Here is a 23,260-nt window from a genome sequence, read left to right as displayed (position 1 = left end):
AAAGCCCTGCAAAACAAATTTACCTACAGACCTGGCGGAAATGAAAATGAGGACTGAGCAAGAAATTGTCCTTTCCATATTCCTTGTGGACAAGAGAAATGTTGTAGTTTATTGGCTTGTGATGTTTTTGGGGAAGTTCAAGTAAATGTCAAACAAGCTAACAAAATGACAAAGTGGGTGGGAGATGTCTGAAGGAATCGCCGGTATCAAGAGCGAGTGGAAGGAAATTTGAAATGGGAAAAAGGTGAAACCGGGATTATCTTTTCTTGACGCTGTTGAACGAGGGAAGTGATGGTTGGGATCGTAGGCTGTGATGTGGAGGGTGGATGGCAGTAACTCGACGTTGCCCGGCCAAAACACAATTGTTGGCATAGAGAATAATCCTAGAGGTTGGCTGTGCAGGCAGGACTGACTCACAGCTTGGGCAGACAACACCAGGGGAAAGGGGTGGTGGTGGGGTGGGGGAGGGGGTAAGGAAAGCGGCACTGGAACGTTGCTAGATGAACTCATTAAGCAGAGATGTTCAGTAGGGGGCCCCCTCTCTCTTCCTCACTCTCTCCCTCCCTTCTTTTTCTATATAGTATCTCTTTTGCTCACTCATTCTTATGGTCTCTCACTCACTCGCTCTGTTTTGCCAAGTCACACTGTTGCAGTCACTGGTAGTACAACATGACACCTGTCCCTTCATTGACAAGACCCCTTCCCCCCACCCCCTCCCCCTTCCCCCTTCTTCCAACATCCAAAGTTTGCAACTAGTCTTGACAAAAAGGGCACAAGCTTCCCCCACTCCCCATCCTCACATTTATTTGTTGGGTCCTGTCAGTATTATGATGTAATGCTTTGTAATACCAGAACACGTTCATGTTGCTGCTCAGCTTGGTAGTGTCCTAACATATGGCGATTTCTTTTCCATATCTCGGGCACTATGCTTTCAGAGTATCCTTCTTGTGAACTCTTTCAGAACTATAGACCTTGGATGCTTCTGGAAAAAATGAAAGCAAGGTCTGTTGCAGGGAGACTAACGCTAGATCGTGCACTCTCTCAGTGTCTTTCTGTTACTCATGAAACAGTGGTTGGTTGGACAGTGGCTACGTTGAGTCATCTTTTTCATTCACTACCTTTTTCGTGCTCAGCCGCCGCTATCCCAACACATCTCCGAGAGAGATAGTGAGAGGCAGGGGGGAGAGTTCCCAGATCTAATTTTTCCTCAGCAGCGAGAGGAAGAGTTCAGTTTTCGGGGTGGAGCAGATTTTGTCGGGCCAATTCCAAGGAAACTAAGCTGATCCAGGTGATTCCAAAGTGGAGTCAATGAGAGAGAGAGAGAGAAAGAGAGAGAGTCACACTCTGGACTGTAATTAACGCTGGATCCATTTTCTGCAGTCTGCTCCGATGGTGGAGCGCTACTGCTGCCGCTACTCAGTCACGCATCGTTGATTACCAAGTTCGTAGTTTGGAGAGGGCCGATACTCACTCTCACTCATGTTTCCCCACCAGGCGCTAGCCTACTTTGAGCAGCTGAAGCAGTCGGACAATGGCTGGAAGCTCTGCGCCGAGGCCATCACCCAAGGCGTCTACGAGAATGACCACATCAAATTCTTCTGCTTCCAAGTCCTGGAACATTTTATCAATGAAAGGTGAGGATTTTTTCTTTTTTGTGTGTGTTATTCTACCACAGGATAAGAGTGTATCTCTTCACACATAGTTTGGAAAGCCCCCAGAATTTCCTGTAAGTGGGTATGTGGTGTTAGCATAATAGCAGATACAGGTTTGCCATAGGCAGAGTGAGAGATTAAAGTGTTATTAGGTATTTGTGGAGAAGGGGGAGGGGAGGAAGGATGATTCTATGATGCAGTGAATCAGTCTATTAATGTTGTGTTCTACCTTTCCTTGGTAACAGATCAAATCAGGCATCTTCTTTTATGTCAAATTTAATACATAATTCCTCATTTTCTGGCCTTTCATAATTTAATGATCCCTTCTGAACTTTTGAATAATGATTGTCAAAAGCTGTGGTAAAGCTTCCCATCCATGATGAGAGAAGAAATAGGACTTTCCTAAACTCCCTATTTTCCTCCTTGTTTTAAATGAATGAATATAAGCCCTTTTCAGTCATCTTTACATAGAGACAGTACATCAATCATGAGATTTTACAGTATGGCATAAATGGGAATAATATGACATGCTAATTGTAGGCTGTGAGGAGTTTATTTTCTTTTGATTCACTCTGGTCCTTCTCCCCCCTCCCTGCCCTGCTACTCTGCCCTGCCCATATCCCTTCTCCCCCTCCCCCCCCCCCCAAAAAAAAGGTACAAAAACAGAACTACTGTCTATAGAATGGACATTGTAAATAGTAAAGGCCAAGTTTGCCCTTTTTGCTGACTTTGCAGTGCTGTCTACAAGTCTGTGCACATTGTTCAGACATCCAGGGTCATTATCAATTTAAGTCAATTTAGGGACTGGAAAGCAAGCCCTTTGTGTGTATTTAAGCAGAGTACTTATAGTGCAGAGCAGTAGTAATTGATGTACAGGTTTTAAGGCTTAATGGTGTCAAAACAAATCCAGTTCTGATTGATTTATATTGTGTGTTTATGATTAAGAATAGTAGTCATATTTTTCTCTCTTTTTTCAGAAATTCAGGATTGGCCTCTCCATCACAGGAAATATTTGATAAAAATGAAACTGTGTTTATGAATTAAATCTACACTGTTTCTAAAAGGAATTTTGACCATGATTTATTTAATGCCTTTAGAGAAGTTAAAAACTGGGAGTGTGAGATTACTTTGCTACATTAATTCCCCCCACCATAGTCAGTAGTATGTGAATAAAGATATTTCATTCATGGCCTACCAGCATGTTCAAAACTTTGTTGATGGGGATGGCACAATTCAACATTTGTAAGCCAATGTACAATCGTATGTGTTTTTCATCATTTGACAGCTCAGTGACTGAAGTTCAACAATATTTACAATCAAGCCACCACAGAGCATTATAGTGTATCAAATGGAAAATGAAGCTTGCTCATTAAGTCCAAGCTTAGACCACCTGATATTTTTCTGTCAATATGAAGATGTCTTTTTTAATGTGTTGTCCCACTCTAGGTATGCAACAGCTGACCCATCTGACCAACAACTCTTGAAGCAAACGTTGATGACATGGCTGCATGTACAGGTAAGATATGATCCAGGTCTAGGTTAATTGGCTTCGTTGGTATGTAGCTTCTCAGCCTTAGAATAAAGGGGCTAAAGTGCAAGGCCCACTGGGATCAGTTCTGAGCAGTGTAGTGTGTTATCATGCCTCCCCCTCTTTAGAACACCCTGTCCCTTGGACGAGGCATGACTTTGGGGTTCTGGCTGTTCAAAGAGTCACAACTCACACACATGGAAAGCTCCCACTACACTCTCCCTCACAAAAGGTAGAGTACAAACCCCCATGAAGTGGTGTGTCACTCATTTACAGGAGTACCGGCGAATGAAACTGACTACTTGAGGTTTTCAGTGGGGAGCTGCAATAGTCAGCAAACAGCAGCAGCCTGACATATGCTATAGGTATGAGTGAATGTGAACGTGACCCAAGATTTTCATGAACAGAGAAACCAGTAGTATGTAGTAAAGAGGGAAGTCTTTTGATAATCTCTTTTCATCTTTTTGACTGGTGCCATTCTAGGAGATATGAAACTAATCTAACAAGAAATAAGTAAATTCCTGGCCACAGATGGGATGGGTTTGTTCAGGAACTCTCCCAACACATTGTCATGGAGACTGTATCACTCTGGCTAGGGAGACGGATAAGTTCTGTGCCACAGATTAGGAGGGTTTGTTCAAGAGCTCTCCAAACATGGTATCAGCAACCTGTTATTGCCTGTACACAGATTTCCAAACTTCCCCGGCTTACTTGGGCATTGTGTAGCTTTCACCATGATTCATCTGGAGTGAGCACATTACACGGGAAACATTGAATTTCAATCAATTTGGATTTTGAGGGCTGATATCTTCATGTAATTTTGCTCCAGTTACACTGCATATGTATAAAAGTGACATGCAAAGTTCATGGTATAGTCAATGCTTTGTTATATTCTGAAGGTCATCCTTGTGATGTGTGTAATGATTTTACTGTCTTGGAATGTGTTCTTTCTCGATTGTACTGTGTTGGAGTAAGGTAGATCCAAATTTTGCATCAAATAGGAGTGCAAACCCGAGAAATCTTACATTACATGAAACTATTGTTGAGTCAACCACTTACCCCTACGATCAATTGTCAGTGCTAGTTTTGAAATCGACTTCTTCATTAAATGAGCCCCTGGTGCTGTATGATATGTCACCTAAATCTTCCCATACATGCAGATTGAATTACAAGTACCTGGTAGCTTGTTACTGTGCTATTCAAGTTGTAGCTTGTATTACACTGCATTGTACAATATGACTGCTGTACATGCACTATACATGACTACTGTACATGCAGTACAAGCCATATGTGACAGTACCAAAGAGTTGTATAAGCAGAAATATGTATGTTTAAAGACTGTTTGTTAATTTTTTTGAACAACATTTGATTTCTGAGTTCAATGATAAGAGCGATCCTGCGTGATTGTTTCCTCCAGACGGTATCTTCTCAGGAGGAGAAGAGCTTTGTGAGGAACAAGGCCGCCCAGCTCTTCTCTCTCATGTTCATCCACGACTTCCCCCACAAGTGGCCGACGTTCTTCTCCGACCTCCTCCAGATGCTCCAGGTCGGCCAGGCGGCCGTCGACATGTACCTCCGCGTCCTCCTCGCCATCGACTCGGAGGTCGTCGACCGCGAGATCATTCACACGGCGGAGGTATTTTTCTTACTTCCTCTTCGCTTTCCCCTTCACACATGTGTAAAGGTTTGGGCAGTTTGCAAGGTGTTTTGGAATATATTTGATCTGTATTTTAATCAAGAGAAGAGTGAAGTTGTAGGTACTCGCGAGATGGTAGGAATCAATTTGAATACACAGGTAAGTAAGACCCGGTATTGTGCGGATTCATGGGTGGCCGGATTTATTTGCTGTCCACCAGATACATTCAAAATCCATGAATAGCACTGGTTCTGTGAATATGTTCATCAAAGCGTACACTCATCTGTGATGATTGAGTCCACTAGAGATTCTTTGGCAGTGTGTGTACTTACACAGAGATCAGTGATAAAACTGTACACAGTCTGTTGAGGGGATTCTCAAATAATTTCAAGTTGGGCCAGCGATCCCACTCTATGATATCTCCAATGCTACCGGGTCTTCAAATAGATTTGATACCTGAAGAACAGGGAGCTGTACATATATATGGATAGGGTTTTGGAGAAGTTGAAAATAACTAACATCAAACTTTCTCCCTGAATGATTACACATTTTCTTCTCGTACACTTCGTACTGTAGTTGACGGTGCAAAAATCAAGGTAAAGGACAGGGGGAGCTCACAGACCATTTTCAAGGATTTCTATATCAGAGACCTGACAGTTTTGTTATGTTGCAATTATGAGAAATATTTTGATGGAGGACCATTGAAGTACAATTTTCCCCATCCAGACATTTTCTCCTCTGTCTTCTGAAGCTACTGTTAAGGCATTTTGTTTGGTGCTCAAGTTGTTTCATGATATTTATCCTAAATTTCTTCTGCTTAAAGACTGTGTTTACCTGTGTTTATTTATATTGAAATCACATTGCAATGTACAGTATATCAAAGGCATATGCTCGCTCACCCTGAACAATGTTTTTGGCCTGTGCAAATACACCCATATATTTATTTTGTACACAGAAATTTGTATGTGACCACAAATCTGGGCCCCATTTCATAAAAAGGTGATATGGTAACAACTCTTGCTGGAATGGCAGTTGTCATGGTAACGACAAGAATGCAGCTTCCTGATTGGCTGTTGCCATGGGAAGTTGTCATTCCAGCAAGAGTTGACATCCTAACATCTTTTATGAAACGGGGCCCTGAAGAAAAGAAATTACCTCCTTTGACCCAAGAAACTACACAAATATATGGTTATAAAAAATGTAGTAAAACTGCATATCAACCATCTGTGCTCTATCCGATTAGACAGTATTTGATGAAGTCATTCTTTTGGCTCGTAAACCTCCCCTCCAGGAAACGATGCGGAATAGCCTCCTGAAGGATGAGATGCGGGAAAGATGCATCAAGGAGCTGGTGGACTCCTGGTTTCATATACTCGTAAGTCATCCAAACACTACTGTGTCTCACATTCAAAAATAAGAAAGGAAGATGGTGCGTGAAGGGTCATTTACCCCGTCACTGCATTGGTTGTGAAGTTATACAGCATATCTACATGTATAATCCATTTCCATCTCCTGGGGTCCATTTCATGACAGTCATATGAGAGATTTTTCGCTCATGAGACACACTTATGAGAGACCTCATGAAATGGATTTTTCTTTTCTACAAAGCTACATATGAGCAACTTTGGCCCTTCTGAGATTTATGTTAAGATTTTTGTGTGATGACTTCATGAAATGGACCCGTGTTCATACTTGTGCAAAATATCCTTAACCATTCAGGGTTTGTTCTTAGCTGTATGTACAATGCAATGCTCAAATGCAACGTTTGAAAAGGTTGAACATGATTTCTTCTGCTGAGAAATTGTGTTGACAGAATTGGGTTAACTAAGAGTGACTGTTTTATGTAAATGAAATTGTCACATGACACAGACACCATGACACATCCAGTTCCTCTCTTTTTGTTTGTTTTTATTTCTCTAGAGCCTCGCTAGCCCCCTTCCCCCCCCCCCCCCCCCCCACTCTGTGCTCGGGGGATACTTGTCGAGTCCATGTTACATCACATGATCAAAGAAGGACAGATGTCTGTGATAAATGAAATGGAAAGTTGCCAAGTCAGAAGTAACGCCAGTCTAATGAAACCTATTTATTTTTGTGTTCTGGAAGTGCTGTATTAATTCTAAAGCCTTCACTTCCTCCGGCAAATAAAGATGGGTGTCTTCTTTTTCCAATATACAGTCAGCCTGAAATTCATATTTATTCTTTGAATTCTGAACATGTTCTTAAAGTGTATTTGATTTATGAAAGTGTATAATATTATATATAAAAAAAATCTTTTTAGTACCATGGTTTGGTGTCCTTGTTTATTCCAATAGTGACTTGCAGCCAGAGGCTAAATTGCTCACAGCTTTACAGTAGAATGAATTTGCAGGCATTATATGTGTTTCTGAAAATATCTGTACTCAACAAAATGTGAAATTTTATCAAATCTGAACATTGGCACTATCATATTGATTCATGAATGAAAAAAAAAAAAAAAAATCTCTGCTCACTCTGTATACTGTACCCAAAGTAAGAGTTGGTGCATTATAATTCTCCCCATATATATTTTTTGGGGTAATCATTAGAGTAATCTTAGTAACTGATATTATTATCAATATAATAACTGATAATTATTATCATTATCGGGTATCATCATTATTATCATGGTATTAAAACCTGATTAGAGAAATGTGAGTCCACTGAGATGATACGACAGAAGGCGTTACATGGTACCCACTCTTAAAGGAGCTGATGATAGAGATAATGGCAGCAGAGTCAAGCTGACCCTCTGGTACCAAATGTATTTCAGTCACCAAACTTATTTCCATGATTACATGGTTATTGCGTATACTTTGCATGCCTGATTTATTATTAACAGTCGGCTTTGCTGTGCAGTCAGTCAAGGTACATCTCTTAATCTGCATTAGATCTGATCATTGTTCTCTCCGCACAGTTGTCAGAACTGCCTTTGTGTATTCATATATTCTTGTGAGCATATTTCACAAAATGCTGCCATCTTCCTTTTTTTTTTTTTTTTTCCTCTACACTCGCAGAATTCACTCTCCCCTCTTACGCCCCAGCCTGTCAGTTATCCGCCTCGGCTTGGCCCATTTGTTTCCCCAGACGTTTCTTGACTTCTCCAGAAAACATTTGATCAGTGATTTAGCAGTCTCCCAGCTAGCCTGTTGTTAGTTGAGAGGATTGATAGTAAGACATGTGGTATGAGGAGTGACTGGGGTGGGGTGGGGTGGGAAGGGGTAGGGAGAGGTATGAGGGCCAAGCGGGTTGTGACTGCCAGATTGTGACTAATTCTGGGCAAAGCATCTCCAGAATTTTTATGAGAAATCCTCTGTTTTCTAATCACCCTGTGTCTGCACCTGTTGCTGTTTATTTTTTCAACTGTCTCTCTCATTCCCTTTATCTTTCTCTGTCTTTGTTTCTATCCTTCTTTCTCTCTCATCCAAGATCCATCCAAGTAAATATGTCTATCTATCCACTTGTCTTTCTATATACCTTTTTGTCTCTCTTTTTCTTTTTGAGTGATCTTGTTTGCCATTCTATTCTCTATTCTTTTTTCTTTGTCTACTGTCTGTTTATATGTGAATTTACCTGTGTATGTTTACCCTCTCTTATATACCTTCTCTTATATATCCCCATCAATCTATTCTTCTCTTTCTCTCTATCTCTATTTATGTTGGACTGTTTTCTTTCTATCTCTCTTCTTTCTTTTTACATATCAATATACCTGTCTATCTGTTTCTTCTTCTCTCTATCTCTCCCTCTCTCTCTCATAGTCTATATGTGTTGGACTATGTTCCTTCTCTCTCTCAATCTCTCCATCTCTCTCTCTCTCTCTGTTTCTCTATCCATCTACCTGTCTATCTATTTACCTCCTTTCTCTCTCTCTCCAAACATTGTATCTTTAGCCAAGAGTGGAAGCTCCCTAGAGTTGGAGATCCCAAAGTGTCTTTGGGGGGACGTGCCGCTGTTGTCGTTTGGTCTCTTGTAGAGTTTGCTGTCACAATTTTTGGGTGTTGATTGATGAGTGGGATAGTTAAACTTGGAACAAAACAAGTGTGGGCATGATGGGAGGAGGGGAAAAGGATTGTTTTTCCATTCCCAATCTTTCGTACTCTTTGCAGGTCAATTCATCAAATATTGCAGGTGATGCACATTGATGTAAACAGAGCAGAAAACTGTGTTATCATTTTATTCTTTCCTTTGGGCTAAGTTCTGATTCATCCAGGTAACATTCAAATAAGGTACAAAATTAAATCAATTCATCTGGACTTACTGTTTCAATTCTTAGCTGATGAAACATCCGGGATCAGATGTGAAACTGTTCTTGTGATTAAAACAGCAAGTCCAGATGAATTGATTTAATTTTGTCCCTTATATTTTCCTTTTATGTTCATGGAGTTTGAAGTTATTCCTCTGGATGGTGTAGAATTCTTTTTTTATATTAAGAGGATTTACAACAGCAAGAAGAAAGGAATCAGCTCAAATATCCGTTTGAAAAAAAGTTGTATTTTCTAGTAATATTGCAAATTGTAAATTGGACAAAATGTGGCAAATACATAGAGTATGTAGCACATACACTGTAGTACAGAGTACATAGGAAATCTTTTATCAGTATTCCTGTCAACAAATTTTGATGTTCATTTCACAGTCTTACTGAACTAGATACATGTACAGGAAGGTGCATGGAGTTCAGTATGTTGCACAACTCATGACTTGATCGATGATGAGCTGTTAAAGAGTTCCTAATAGCTATGTGGATGAGCAGAGATTGCACTTTCTATCTCATGTCATCAGCACTTTAATTTTCCATCCTTTCTCATACTTCTATACATACTTCTATGTGCGTGAGAATCATTGCACTTTGTGTAATTGTTTGTTTGCTGAAATATCCATGCATTCTTTGTGTTCCCCTCTGGTCTTGCACACGTTGGAATTACAAAGTAGTCATTTGATCGTAAGAGTTTGTTTTGGAGATCTGGAGAACTTCAAATTTTCTTAAAGGTAATGGTTGAACACTGTAAACATGGTACTGAGTTTAATAATCCTAGGTTTGTTAGAGGGATATATCACAGGTTCTGACATGGGCAAGGTTAAATCTGGTCCTGTAAAACTCTGGCCTGCAGGAGGTGGGCCATCTTTCACCTACCTTTTCAGGTTCAGGAAACTAAATTAGGAAACTATTCATTAGATGTAATCTGAAATTTGTTCCTGAGTTCTCTCTCGCCCCATCCCTCCTTCCCTCCTTTCTCTTCCCCTCTCTCTGTCTCCTCGTTCTCTCGCTCTTCAACTCTCTGAAGAAGGAAGGACTGAAGTAGTCACGGGTGACAATTGTCGACAGAGATTCCCCAGAAATTCTGGCCGATTAGTCGCCGTACCCATTGGTGGCCGTACCCCTGCCAAGTCCAATTGGGGTAACAGTACTTTTATGCAAAGATTCACAGGATTTTTTTCCTTTTTCGGGGGGGGGGGGGGGGGCATAATTAGATTTCCTTCCATTCTCAACAACTTCCTTTCAACCAGTGAGGTGTTCTCTGCCTCAAGTTACTGTAGGGAGAATCTGGCCAGATCTTATCAGAAGAAAATCCAGAAATATCCAGAAATATGAAGGAAAGTGACATGTAGTTGTGTTCAAGACACAGTAATTGTTTTAGGAGAGAAATTGATAGGCTTGTATTCTGCGAACAATATATGTAAACATGTAATTTTACACCACCTCTAGTTAGTGTTCATTATGGAAATAAGAAGTATGTGATATTACCTATGTGTACACAGTATTATATCTCTCTGATGTGAATTCAGTATCACTACTCTGTATTCATAGGTTTCCATATGACTTGAAAAAGCAATAGACAGGGAGGCATGGTTTTGCTTCAAATCTATGCCACTTCTACCAAGCATCTCCAGTCATTGAGCCAATTCTTAGCTGTCTGTCATGACTGTGACAGGAAATCATACGGAAATGCGTGATTTGCCTGGCGTAGCGCCTCGCAACGAAATGACATTAGCAGGAGGCCTCCTTCGGAAGATTAATAGAGAGCCGTGCGCTCTAACAGAAATTCCTCTCCGATCAAATTCGTCTCTCATAGGACTTCATAAATAGTTATTTAGTGCAGACATCTCGGGCATTTCAATTCTGAGGAATTACTGAAGTGCCTGTCGATCATCTAGTATTTCCTGTAACTGGACTTCACTTCAAGGTTTTCCCTGTTCTCCGGAAGTTGGGGCGTGTGTCCAATGTCAAGAGATTGTGTGGGGCTGCACATCATCAGAGTGCGCAATTTTCTCCCTTTGTAGATGCAGGGGAGTTGTTTGGCTGTCATTGTTGGTTGTCCCAAACTGCTTAACCCTAAAAAGACTGGGGGGGGGGCCTAAAAGGCCCCCCCTCGACATTTCGCGCGATTACTCTGCAACACGCAATGCTCTCGCCACGATGCTCTATGACTTTTTTCTTTCGAGTTTCCCGCACATTTTGACACCAAATTTGTGACGCCCAGGGGTACGGTTCTGAAGTTATGTAACTTTTTGTACGTATGCACGTGAGGCCGAAAATGGCTCAAAAATGTGATTTTGTGTACAAAGTCAATGCAAATTGAGTTTTTTCACATTGTTCATATAAATATGCTGATTTTTACTCTCAATGGCTAAAATTAATTTGTTTTAGGAGTATTATGCTTCAAAAAGTGTCTGCCACAAATTTTGTTAAAAAAACAACAAAAACAAAAGGTCGAAAAAACAGAGAAATACTTAAGAAATTCATAAAACAATAAAATAAATAAGAAAATGATTTTGATACCGAATTTTTTTTCAAGTACATTTGCTAAGAATGCCACAAAGAATAATTAGACCAAAAATTAGCAGTTTTGGAGCTTTATTTACTGATTTAGATCAAAGAGTCTGATTTCTCGCATAAATTAGCATAATTAATCAAAATAAAATAAAAGAAGACTGTTTTGTGAAATTTTAATATACGATCTTGTAGATTACATTGCACACTACCATTGTGCAAATTTCCGCGGCGATCGCGCGATCCACGGCCGAGATCTTAAGGGGGGGCCCTTTAGGCCCCCCCCCCCCCAGTCTTTCGAGCTACCAAAATAGCCCAGTCTTTTTAGGGTTAAGTTGTTAGCGAATGTCTTGCTTAATTCACAACTGTATCTACCTTCATAATGGGCAAAGAACATTCATCTGCAAGATTATGGCTGACTTTAATTTGTCTGTGAGATGCAGCAGTTGCAATGTAAATAGAGAATGCCTTTACCACAATAAGACAAGGAATATATTCTGCGAGAAGAATCAGCATGTTTATATGCTTTGTTCATTTAGATATTTAGGGTAGGAACATATTATGAGTCATTTTGTGCTGAATGCATACTTGGAGGATTGTAGAACTGTGACCCTTTGTCTCTTTGGCAGTACAACCGGTAGGTAGCTTTCTACGCCTATCTATTCCAGGAGCTTTGGACAGTGTGTACAGTGCTGTGGGTTTTTCTGTGTCAATACGGCACTCTAACCACACAAAGGGTTAATGTCCTTTGATATCCAACAAACATGAAAACATATGACACTCTCTGTATACTCAGCCAGGCAGAAGGGGAAAAATCCCAAAGATTGTTCAAGGATTGCCACTTCACAGTGCCTCGCAAATCTGGACTCCCAGAAGAAGTGCCAACATGTGTGACAAAGTTTCTGTTGTTCTGCATGTTCACACAACCGTGAAATTGGCGTCACAAATGCAAAGGTGGCAGTTTGAGTGGAGAGGGGGCTTCATCTCTTGTGGAAGGGATTATGGGTTCTTATTGCCATCCATTCATACAACCCACATTAAACGTTCAACGTTTCATTTACTCTCCCATGTCTTCTACTTTGACACATTGTCCTGTGACTTCCTGTCCACTGGTTTCATTTTTAAGTTGTGTTTTGTTTTTGTTTTGTTTTTGTTTTTTGCTGAGTTCTACTTTTTAATTGACCAGTTTTACTGTTTCAAAAGCATCATCTAATAGTGTTCCTCATTCTAGTTGAACAAGCAACAAGCAACTTTCATTGACTTGAGTCAATGCATTGTGTGTTTGTTTGTTTTTTTTTGGGGGGGGGAGGGGGAGGGGAGGGATAGTGTTCACAGTGTCATATGAAATGTAATTCTGGAGAGAACAGGCAAAAATAATTTTTGTGTGCCTCATCATCCTGCATAAGTAAGTTGATCAGTGTTGTAGACATTTTCTTTGATTTGCGTACATTTTCCAATAAGGACTTTATTGTAACAGGAAAAGAGACAATGAAAAAAGATTGTGATTTGCAGAGTATTTCTTTGATGTACACTGTATAAATCAGCAAAGCCTTACACATTGAATAGAGCTATTCATTTATCATAATGATGTTTGAAATGATATAGATTCAAAAGCAGTGCGATTCACTCACATTTTATCAATTTATGAATGCAGTTTCTGCAACCATCAAACTCCATAATTTGTAAATATTTGACATGTATGGTATATGAGCAATCTGTCGTGTTTTGCATTTTGTGTAAATTTTTATGTATTATATATTCATACATATTTCATTGGTGATTTTTATTATCATTTGGCAACTTGTCCGGATAGAGGAGCCATTGTGAGTGTTGACTAGACTAGGCGGATGCGAATTCGATGCAGCTTTGAAAGAGAAATGTACACATACACACATTTGTGTGTGTATGTGTGTAGTCTCCAGTCAGGCCTGAGGAAAATCCTTCTTCATTTTGACAGTTTTTTTGATGGGCTGGTGAATTGATACTCTACTGCAAATTATCAGTGTTAGAACACTGGGGTTTCCATTCTAAGTCTATGACAATGTTCACCAAATGCAGGTAGTTTTGATGACAATTATTTTCTCATCCCAACTGCAGAAGAACTATGAGTCCTCCAACCCGGAGCTCGCCTGCCTCTGTCTGGAGGTCGTCGGTGTCTACGTCTCCTGGGTCGACATCAACCTCATCGCCAACGAGCGCTTCGTGGGCCTCCTTCTCCACCACCTGTCCATAGACGTACTGAGGGAGAGCGCCTGCGACTGCTTCCACGAGATCATCGAAAAGGGCATGGATCCCGTGGCCAAGACGGAGCTGGTGGAGTCTGTCACCAAGGTCCTGCAGGACTCGGGGGTCATCCCGCCGACTGGGGTAGGTTACTTTCGTCATCTTCCCCCTCTCCCAAACCAGATTTTTCTCACTGCCTACAGAGGGCGAACTATACAATGATATCTGTGATCACAAAGAGCCATGTGTGTGCCATACTTGGTAATGGCTTACTTCGCTCCACAGACATGTGCCCTGCGCACTCAAGTAACATTTTTGCAGGCTGTACTTGAACTTTTTGACTTTTATGCAAGTCCGCAACCGTTGATTTGGCTGCTCCTTGGCTGCTCTTATGGCAGCATGCTAGCCATGAGGGGTAAGCCTAGCACCACGCATCTCCCCACACAATCACAGAGCAATTCAGTATACAGAGCATATGGCAAGTAAGCACTCTAGTACCTATTCATATATAAGCTCTTTGGACATGGCACACCTGGTTGATGATGTTCCCGCGATTATTTTTAGTCTCTTGCGATGAACCAAAGGGGTCACTATGATCATCCACTTTCTAGTGTGTTTGCATAGTATCAGCAACTTCTTACTTATTGCACCCTACTCATCTCATGAAATCAATTGTGATGTTGTTTTACATATATGTCTAACCTTTGACCCCTCTCATGTAAGGAACTTCCATTTTGTTTTAAATGAAATTTGTGTGTGTGTGTTTTCTTTAGAGAAAAGGGTAGCTGGGGGTTCCACTTCAAACATCTAGCTTTTATCATCTTCATACGTAGCTCCAGCCTTCTATGTGTTAGCTGAAATGTGCCTATAAATGATTACTTGTTTAAAGGGAACGCAAACCCAAAGAGCAATGTGGATAGGGTGAAAGCAGCAACATTAATAGAACACATCAGTGAAAGTTTGAGGAAAATCAGACAATCGATGAAAAAGTTATGAATTTTTAAAATTTTGGTTTTGGAACCGCTGGATGAGGAGACTACAAGAGGTTATGACGTATGAGAGGACAACAATATAAAGAAAATATAAAGAAAATTCTATAAAAAATTCACTTCTCTGGCATTATGAAAAAGCACTTGACTAGCTGCTTTCAGAAAGCAGGGGGAATAATTGCTACTCATAACATATGTTAGTATCAAGCTGATGAAATTTGTAATTTTCATCAAAAAGGATTTTTTGTGGAATTCTCTTTATATTTTCTTTAAATTGTTGTCCACTTATACGTCATAACCTCTAGTAGTCTCCTCATCCAGTGGTACCAACACCAAAACTTTAAAAATTCATAACTCTTGCATCGATTGTCCAATTTTCCTCAAACTTTCACTGATGTGTTCTACTGATGTTGCTGCTTTCACTCAATCCACATTGCTCTTTGGGTTTACGTTCCCTTTAAACTTGCGTAGGTGCCTTGTTTAGTACAACTTGGAAAAGCAACCCTTCAAAACTCACTGGGTTGCCCTGCTTAGCACTAAAAAGATGAAAATGACTTCATGAAACTCACTCAAACACCTTATTCATGACACGAAGGTGAAGAGTCGACTTTTTCTCTTTTGTCAAAGCAGGCTTGAACGTGACTGCGTGAAATTTCATTGTTGCCTTGTTCAAAAGAGAATTGAAGATGTGAAGGTAACGTGTCAAAACTAACTATTGTAGGTGCAACAAGTTGCATTTTGCATACATTTTAGCTGCCGTACCTCTGTCCCCCGCACAAAACTCTCACACACACACACACACTCACACAATGAAAAATAAAACTAAAGAAAACAGACTCTGTAAAGAGAGCACTGGTAACCCAGAAAGTTTCTAGTGCTCTTCGATTCCTGCACCAATGGGATCTTGTACTCATTTTCCCAGTACGTATGATATTCTATTCTTTTCTATTGTGTTGTCTTGTGTTAATCAGGAAGAGGACATTGACTTTGTCGCTAAGCTTTCCAAACTCACAAATGGCATTGGGTGCAACCTCATAGCTGCCTGGCAAAAGTGAGTACAAGTTTCAAGACTGCTCTTTGTTTTTAGCTCACCTGAGCCAAAGGCTCAAGTGAGCTATTGCGATCGCCCTTCGTCCGGCGTCCGGCTTGCGTCGTGCGTCGTACGTCGTCCGTCGTGCGTAAACTTTTTACATTTTCATCTTCTTCTTGAAAACCCCAAGACCGATTTTCATCAAACTTGGCAGGTAGCATCCCTAGCGGGTTAGGAACTCAATTTGTTAAAATGGGCACCATGCCCCACCCAGGGGGCCCCCAGGGGGGCCCAAACCCCCCAAAATTAAGGAATCTGTAAAAATCTTCTTCTCTAGAACCAGAAGTGATAGAGCTAAGTTAATACTATGAGTTAGTACATTGATGACTGTAGTTTCAAGTTTGTTCATGGCAGAATCAGGGGTGCCCCCCCTTGGGACCCAGGGGGAGGGGGGTGGGGAGGGGTCCTAATGGGGCCTAAATTGTACATTTTCATCTTCTTCTTGAGAACCCCATGACCCATTTTCACCAAACTTGGCAGGTAGCATCCCTAGGGGGTTAGGATCTCATTTTGTTAAAATGGGCACCATGCCCCACCCAGGGGGCCCCCAGGGGGACCCAAACCCCCCAAAATGAAGGAATCTTTAAAAATCATCTCTAAGATAAGCTAAGATAATACTATGAGTGAGTACATTAATGACTGTAGTTTCAAGTTTGTTTATGGCAGATCCAGGGGTGCCCCTCTTGGGGGGGGGGGGGGGGGGGGGTTGGGAAGGTCCAAATGGGGGCCTGAATTGTACATTTTCATCTTCTTCCTGAAAACCTCATGATGGATTTTCGTCAAACTTGGCAGGTAGCATCCCTAGGGAGTCAGGATCTCAATTTATCAAAGTGGGCACCATGCCCCATCCAGTGGGCCCCAGGGGGCCCCAATTCCCCCAAATTAAGGAATCTTTACAAATTTTGGCCCTTATTGTACATTTTCATGTTCTACTTGAGAATGCCTGGTCAAATTTTAGTAAAGCTGTGAATAATTTAGATTAGTGACTGCGTGAAAGGTGAACTTGCGATACTCAGGTGAGCGCTAGACCCACGGGTCTCTTGTTGTTTTGTTGTTGTTTCTTTTTTGGTTGTTTGGGTTTTTTTTTTTTGAGGGGGAGGGGTTGATGTGCAGTCATAAATATGAATCTGCTGATTGGTCATCATCTTCTGCCAAAGACTTTACATTGTGGCCAGCATGAAGGGTTTTGACATATCTTGTTCATGATGTTCCAAGTGAAATAAAAGCAGTTGCCTTATACAGTAGGTGCCTAGAAGTTTGTGATTCATAGATGAATGGGTCTCTGTAACTTGGGAAACCAGCTTTCAAATGCAAAAGTGTGATAGATTTTGTTGGTTATTGTCTGATTAAGCTATGGGGAGAGACATTCAGGAAATGACGTTGTGTTTGTGAGAATTGCCTTGCAGTTGATGTAACTCATTTCTTCCCTGTGGAAGGTTATTTGGAAGCCACATGTTTTTTCATTTGTGTCAGAACTTTGGTGGAAAAAATATATAACATATCAGCATTACTTCCTGGAAAGGATCCAATAGCATTTCTTTTGTTTAAACCTGCAAAACTGTTAAGGGTAAACAGATTATGTTATATATTAGTATGACTCGTCCCTCATTATTTGTCCAAGGTTGGTCAAGAGCAAGAACACCGTTGGCGCCGTGAACACCCTCCAAGCCATCGAGAGCAAGCTGCCACTCATGTTCATGTTCCTCGGCCACGAGGACGACGACATCTCGCTCGCCGTCTGCGAGTTTGCCAAGGACTACGTGGGCATCCTGAAACAGGTGAGGATGCCACCGGGAGCGTGTCCGGTCTAGTCTCATGGTCCAGGTCTTAGACCTACATATTATGTCATATTGATTGGGTTAAATGCAAGGTCCAAGAACAATAAAAGGCCAGAATTGATAGGAAAAGAATAATTATGGAAGAAACGGTGCATTATGACATCCATTTAGTGAAGATATGTTCAAGGGCATGCTATGTCATAGGAAATGAAAGAATGAGAAGATATTATGAACCGATAGGTGATACACTTGTATTGATTTTTTCTTCTTTTTTTTTAAAGGAGGGGGGAGGGGAGGAGCAGAGAGAGGTTTCAATTTGAGATATTGTAGTGTTTCATTCCAGACAACCGGGGATACATTTCATGCCAGGCGTATGTCCATTTGTTCAGAGTATTTAAAACAAATGAAAAAAGGCCCCATTAAGGCCCTCAGGTATCGTAGGGATATATCACACACCTGCCTGTCTGCATATTCAGTGTCTGCATGTACAAGTAGGCAAATAGTACTTCACACTTTCCAAGTTTGTAGAAGTTCTAAAATTTTTATACATATCCTTGAAAGTTGTGTATGCACCTGTACATTTAATGAAGCTTAATTTTTACTTACTAAACTGAATTTGGATGATTGTATTGGAATGTTAGCAAGTGATGCTGATACTATTGTCCTGTCACTTAACTCTAATAATGAATTGATTCCACAAGATTGCTTGCAGGACTGTTGATGCCTGTCTTTCCTCTGGAAGTAAAATAAGTGACCTTACCGGAACATTACTGGAGATTTTGTAAAGAAATGCAGTTGCCTCGTAGACTTTGGAGCTCCCGAGTGTCTGGCAACTCGCAGTACATGTCGCCTTTGCAGTCACTCTGACAGCAGCTTGTCAAAAATGAATTATCATTTGAGATTTGAATGTGTTGCCATGGTTAACTGCTTATCTTGTAACTTGCAATGATTGCAAAGCTATGTATGGAACGGATCCTGGGTGTATGATGAAACTTGTTTTATCCATGGAGTGGGATCTGGTTGTCTGTGAATAGTTACCCGTCAGTTTTGACAGAAGTGAACAAACTATTTGAAGGGCTCCCCCTGTAGTTTCACTACATGCCCATTTGATACCCAGATCGAGGTGCAGCATTTATGTTGTATGAGCATTTGATTACTAGCACCCATCAAGCTCATCTGATATTTGTGTCCGACTCAGATTGGAACCCTTAACGAAGGCCAGATGGCGTACTTCCAACGCCTCCTCCTCATCCTCCTCGACAAGTTCCGTTACGACGAGACGTACAACTTTGACTCACAGGGCGAGGACGAGATCATGTTCCTCGACTACCGTCGCCAGCTGAAAGTCCTCTTCGACAACCTCGCACAACTCAACCAGAGCCTTGTGCTCACCAGTGTACACTCTATTGTCATGGAAACGTTAGGGTGAGCAGCACACTTTGCATTCATTTTATGTGCTTCTCATGGAATACTGTTCTGTTTATGTTCCAGAATATTTTCTTTCTCTTTTTTTCCACTGTAAATCTGATTTTGCAGAGGGTATTTGTAAAAAGAGCACAAAATTAAAGAATATTTGAGATTTACTAAGTAAATTGAAAGTAACCAAATTACATTAACATTTGCAAGTGTTCAAATTGCCCCAAAAGCCTTTTAATTTCAGAGAATGCTATCAGCATCTCATAAAATCACATTCACTCTCACATACACTCACAAACACATACACACATTATACACACACACACACACATTCTCTCTCAAAGACACAAGGCAGAATCAGGAAGCATCTGACTACATATACTTGGACGGTTTATATATTTGAAATATTGTCTTTTTCGGCTTGTGTATGAATGGCTAGATTGCATCAGATACATGTATTTTGTCGTAGTCTCCTCGTCTACAGACATGCAAATATTGAAATGCAAAGTCATCACAAGAAGTAAATAATACCAAGACCCAACAAAAGTGCAGAAGCAAGAGTATGTGTATACAGCATCCCAAATTGATATCTCTGGCAATTTATAGAATGCATTTGGTGACATGATAAATTCTTGTCTTTTTAATACTAATAATAATACAGGGTACTTATAATGCGCAAGTTCCACATAGTTAACGTGCTCAAGGCCCAATTTTTTCTTTAAATATGGAGTGTGTAGTACAACAATATACATGTATGCAAAGATCATTAATATGAGACAATCAAGCAAGTGTGAAACACTAATCTTCATTTGAGTCTGATATTGATTAATTCTTAAAAAGAAAAGAAAAGAAAAAACCTCCAATGTTTCCTTTTGTGTGCTTTTTGCTTGTAGGCAATGGAGAAATAAGAAGTTCATTGATGCAGAGCTAGCAGTCAGGTTGCTGTACATGCTGGGAGAAGCCATACCTGCCAAAGAAGGCAACCACTTTGAAGGGGAATCATCAAAGACGGAGCTCCTCAAAGACATGATGAGAACTGTAAGTTGTAGAGAAGATACGCATTTTAGACTCATTCCTTACTGGAACCTGTATACCAGGGCACCGTTTCATGAAAGTTGGCAGCCCTGACAAAGTTGTCAGTCTTTCAGTAAAATCCTTGGTTTTTGATTGGCTGAGAAGCTGTGGTCACTGACTGTTACTATGGTAATTGTCAGAGACTGACAACTTGTCAGGGCTGACAAGTTTCATGAAACGGTACCCTGGTTCTCAAAATGTAGACAAGAGTGTCTGCATTCATGGCCTAAATTCATGTTTGTTTGTGTTATGCTGACCAGAAAATGAGTTTGCTCGAAAAACTAGGTTTCTTCTATCGATATGCTGTTGACTGTGGAAAGGGAGATACATGTACTGTTTGACTGCTTTCACAACCCATCTCTTCTTTGTGGACGGGCAGAAAGAATCTTGCTTGGGGGGCATTTAAGGTGCTCGAAGAGTTATGGTAGGAACAGGTTAATCCTTGAAATTTTTTGTGTGATTTCATCAATCAGAATCAGAATTCTGCACCTGTACGTCGTCAATACAGTGCTAGTCAACCCCAACACTTATATTAAACTTTAGAAAGTGATTTTATCCTTACAAGGGAATATAATTTGATCTTTTGCATGTCAGATGTGGCAAAGAAAATTATTGAAAAAAAAAAAATGTGTCAGGTAACCAACAGAGGGCGCTAGAAATGTTTGGGTCTGCTTTGATGTGCCAAAAACTAAGTGTTGTCATAACTGTGGGTATAGTAGATAGAAAATGTGCAATCTTTGCGTTGAAAAACTGCAAGTCATGATGCTTGACTCGAGGGGTCACTGTACTATATTCAACATCATTTTTTTTTCTGATTAAACAGCTATGATTCCCAAAAGAAAAGAATGAAGAAAATAGTAATTGTGGCACTGTGCAGGGATAGTTTCAGAGTCCTTGCTGTTCCTTATCATACATTGATACAAGTGTGGATTTAAGATTCCTTTGTATTTCTCCCTACCATACCAGCTGAGATACCTCAGCTAACATTCAGACATTCAGACTAGATATTGTAGTGTTAAGTCTGTCATGGATGACACTGCCTCTCCTGCCTTTTAAATTTTTTTTTTTTTTTATATTTCTTTATGGCTGTTTGCTTCTGTTTAGCCTTGTATACCTTTTTATTGAGGCCCAGGCTGAAGTGTTTATCACAGTAGCCCTGTGCATGTACAAAAAGGGGGGGGGGGGGGGTAAGAAAAAGAGAAACGCATGTGTAAGCCTTCCACAGCGAGAAGTATGACTAGCACATTATAATACCAATGGAATCTGAGGAAGGTAAAACACCAATGAGAGGGATAGTACCCACACTATGCCCTCTACATAGTTCATTCACTTTCTGAACAATCATTTTATCTTTTCTCACCAGCTGGTGTCATCCGGTGTCGTGGGTCACTCTCACTGGGCCGTCACATTACAGGTGGGTTCCTCCTTCTTCACTCTCAACCTTTTGACCATCAAATCCAAGGAAAATTTTGCTCTGAAAATTGATAAAACTCATGATATTGGCACCTCTGAATTTCACTCCACATCATATATTAGAGAAGTATTTGATGGACCTGTTTTGAATTCATTACATCTGGCCAAACACAGGTAGAAATATGCTCAAAATTGTCAATTCATGAGAGAAACAGGAACTTTTTTTTTGAAATTAATGTGTTGCCAATTTCAGAATCGGCTCCAGATTTATCAGATAAGAGGCTGTGGAAAATTTTTGGAACCAAAATAAACAAGTATGTACGAGCAACAGAGGACTGGTATGCAAGATAATTTTTACTTTACCTCATGCAAAAATCAACAAATACTGTACTGTCTCATATCTATATTTTGTGTTTAAATGGCTGCACGTAAAAGTCTCCAAAATTAGGAATTAGAATACTGTTGAAGACTCGCACAGCATACAATGACTTTATAGGGATGGTATAGTTTTGGTTGAGATGGGGATTCAAATTTTAACTTTTTGTGAGGTAAGTAGAAGCCGCTCACTGTATAAGTGGAAATTTTCACCGTGTTGAAATTTGCGCGCATTTTGCGCAACCAGATACTCACGGGAAAATAAAAGCACAGGAATATTTTTGCTTGCCATATGCAGGGGCGGATCCAGGAATTCTGTAAGGGGGGGGGGGGCGCAACTAATATTTCTGGTGCCACTTCTGGGTTTCATTTCATTTTTTTCTTTTGTTTTTAACGAAAACTAAAGGGGGGGGGGGGGTCATGCGCAGGTTGCGCCCCCCTCTGGATCCGCCACTGATATGTTCCAGTAGTTGATGTCTTGATTCCACGGAAATAGAAACACGCAAAACTCTTCTACTAAAGAGTATACAATCCTAAGAGGAATTTGAAGTTTATTTGATGAAAATTGGTTTTGAAATGGCTGAGATCTCCAAAAACGAAGTAAAACAAAGTGGTCCTAATAAAGGTGGGACCCACAATCAATATTTTAAACATATACCATCCCTTTAAGCTGATCTTGACTTCCAAGATCGATTTGAATTGTTTGAGAAACATCCCTTGGATCAACAAAGCTCTTATGCCCCCTAGTGTTTCCATTTATTCACTGTGTGCTTCCTCTTCCTGCAAAAAAAAAAAAGTTTATGAGCTGCAAATGACGTAAACACAAAGTGTAATGGTGCGTGGAAGAACAAACGCTTCCCAGAGAAAAACAAACAAACAAAGAAACAAACCAAAAACGACAGCAATAGTATTTACACAGACACTTGTTTTCCTGTGCTGTCTGTCTATTGGCACTATGCCAATACTTACCCAGGAAGTAATCGAAACTTATAACTTGGTGAGGCATTGTTTACCTTTTGTAACAGAAGTGTAATGCGCTGCATGCAAGTATTTCAGAGGGGACAAGGTCCAAGAATAAAGACAAAACATTTCAGGGTCAGTTTTGTAGGTGCAAGTGGGAGGCAAAAAGAAAAGAGCCAAAAATTTGCCATTGTGTCGTGTGAAATGATTGATTGTTGTGATGTTTTTCCCTGCGTGAATTCTGTGGGTGAGATTCACCATTGTAAAGAGTGCTTGCACAGGGAACGTGAATGGAGAATAACCATCAGTCATGTGTGACATTCACATAGAGAGAAATCACTT

The 23,260-nt window shown here is 40.5% G+C and overlaps 1 protein-coding gene across 1 annotated transcript in view; it reads left to right on the top strand.

Annotated features, from left to right (window-relative positions):
• Positions 1-23,260, top strand: part of LOC140246180 (exportin-T-like) — a 99,298-nt gene that overhangs the window by 15,686 nt on the left and 60,352 nt on the right. The window contains exons 3-12 of the mRNA XM_072325619.1: positions 1,495-1,634; positions 3,099-3,168; positions 4,598-4,816; positions 6,108-6,191; positions 13,698-13,967; positions 15,784-15,863; positions 17,524-17,680; positions 18,879-19,105; positions 19,990-20,134; positions 21,534-21,584. Of these exons, the coding sequence (XP_072181720.1) occupies positions 1,495-1,634; positions 3,099-3,168; positions 4,598-4,816; positions 6,108-6,191; positions 13,698-13,967; positions 15,784-15,863; positions 17,524-17,680; positions 18,879-19,105; positions 19,990-20,134; positions 21,534-21,584 (1,443 nt within the window). The remainder of the gene's footprint in view (positions 1-1,494; positions 1,635-3,098; positions 3,169-4,597; positions 4,817-6,107; positions 6,192-13,697; positions 13,968-15,783; positions 15,864-17,523; positions 17,681-18,878; positions 19,106-19,989; positions 20,135-21,533; positions 21,585-23,260) is intronic.

This window comes from Diadema setosum, chromosome 2 (genome assembly GCF_964275005.1).
Source record: "Diadema setosum chromosome 2, eeDiaSeto1, whole genome shotgun sequence".
In the NCBI taxonomy this organism is placed as follows: domain Eukaryota; kingdom Metazoa; phylum Echinodermata; class Echinoidea; order Diadematoida; family Diadematidae; genus Diadema; species Diadema setosum.
The sequence above is the reverse complement of the archived record's forward strand: the minus strand, read 5'-3'. Positions and strand labels throughout refer to the sequence as shown.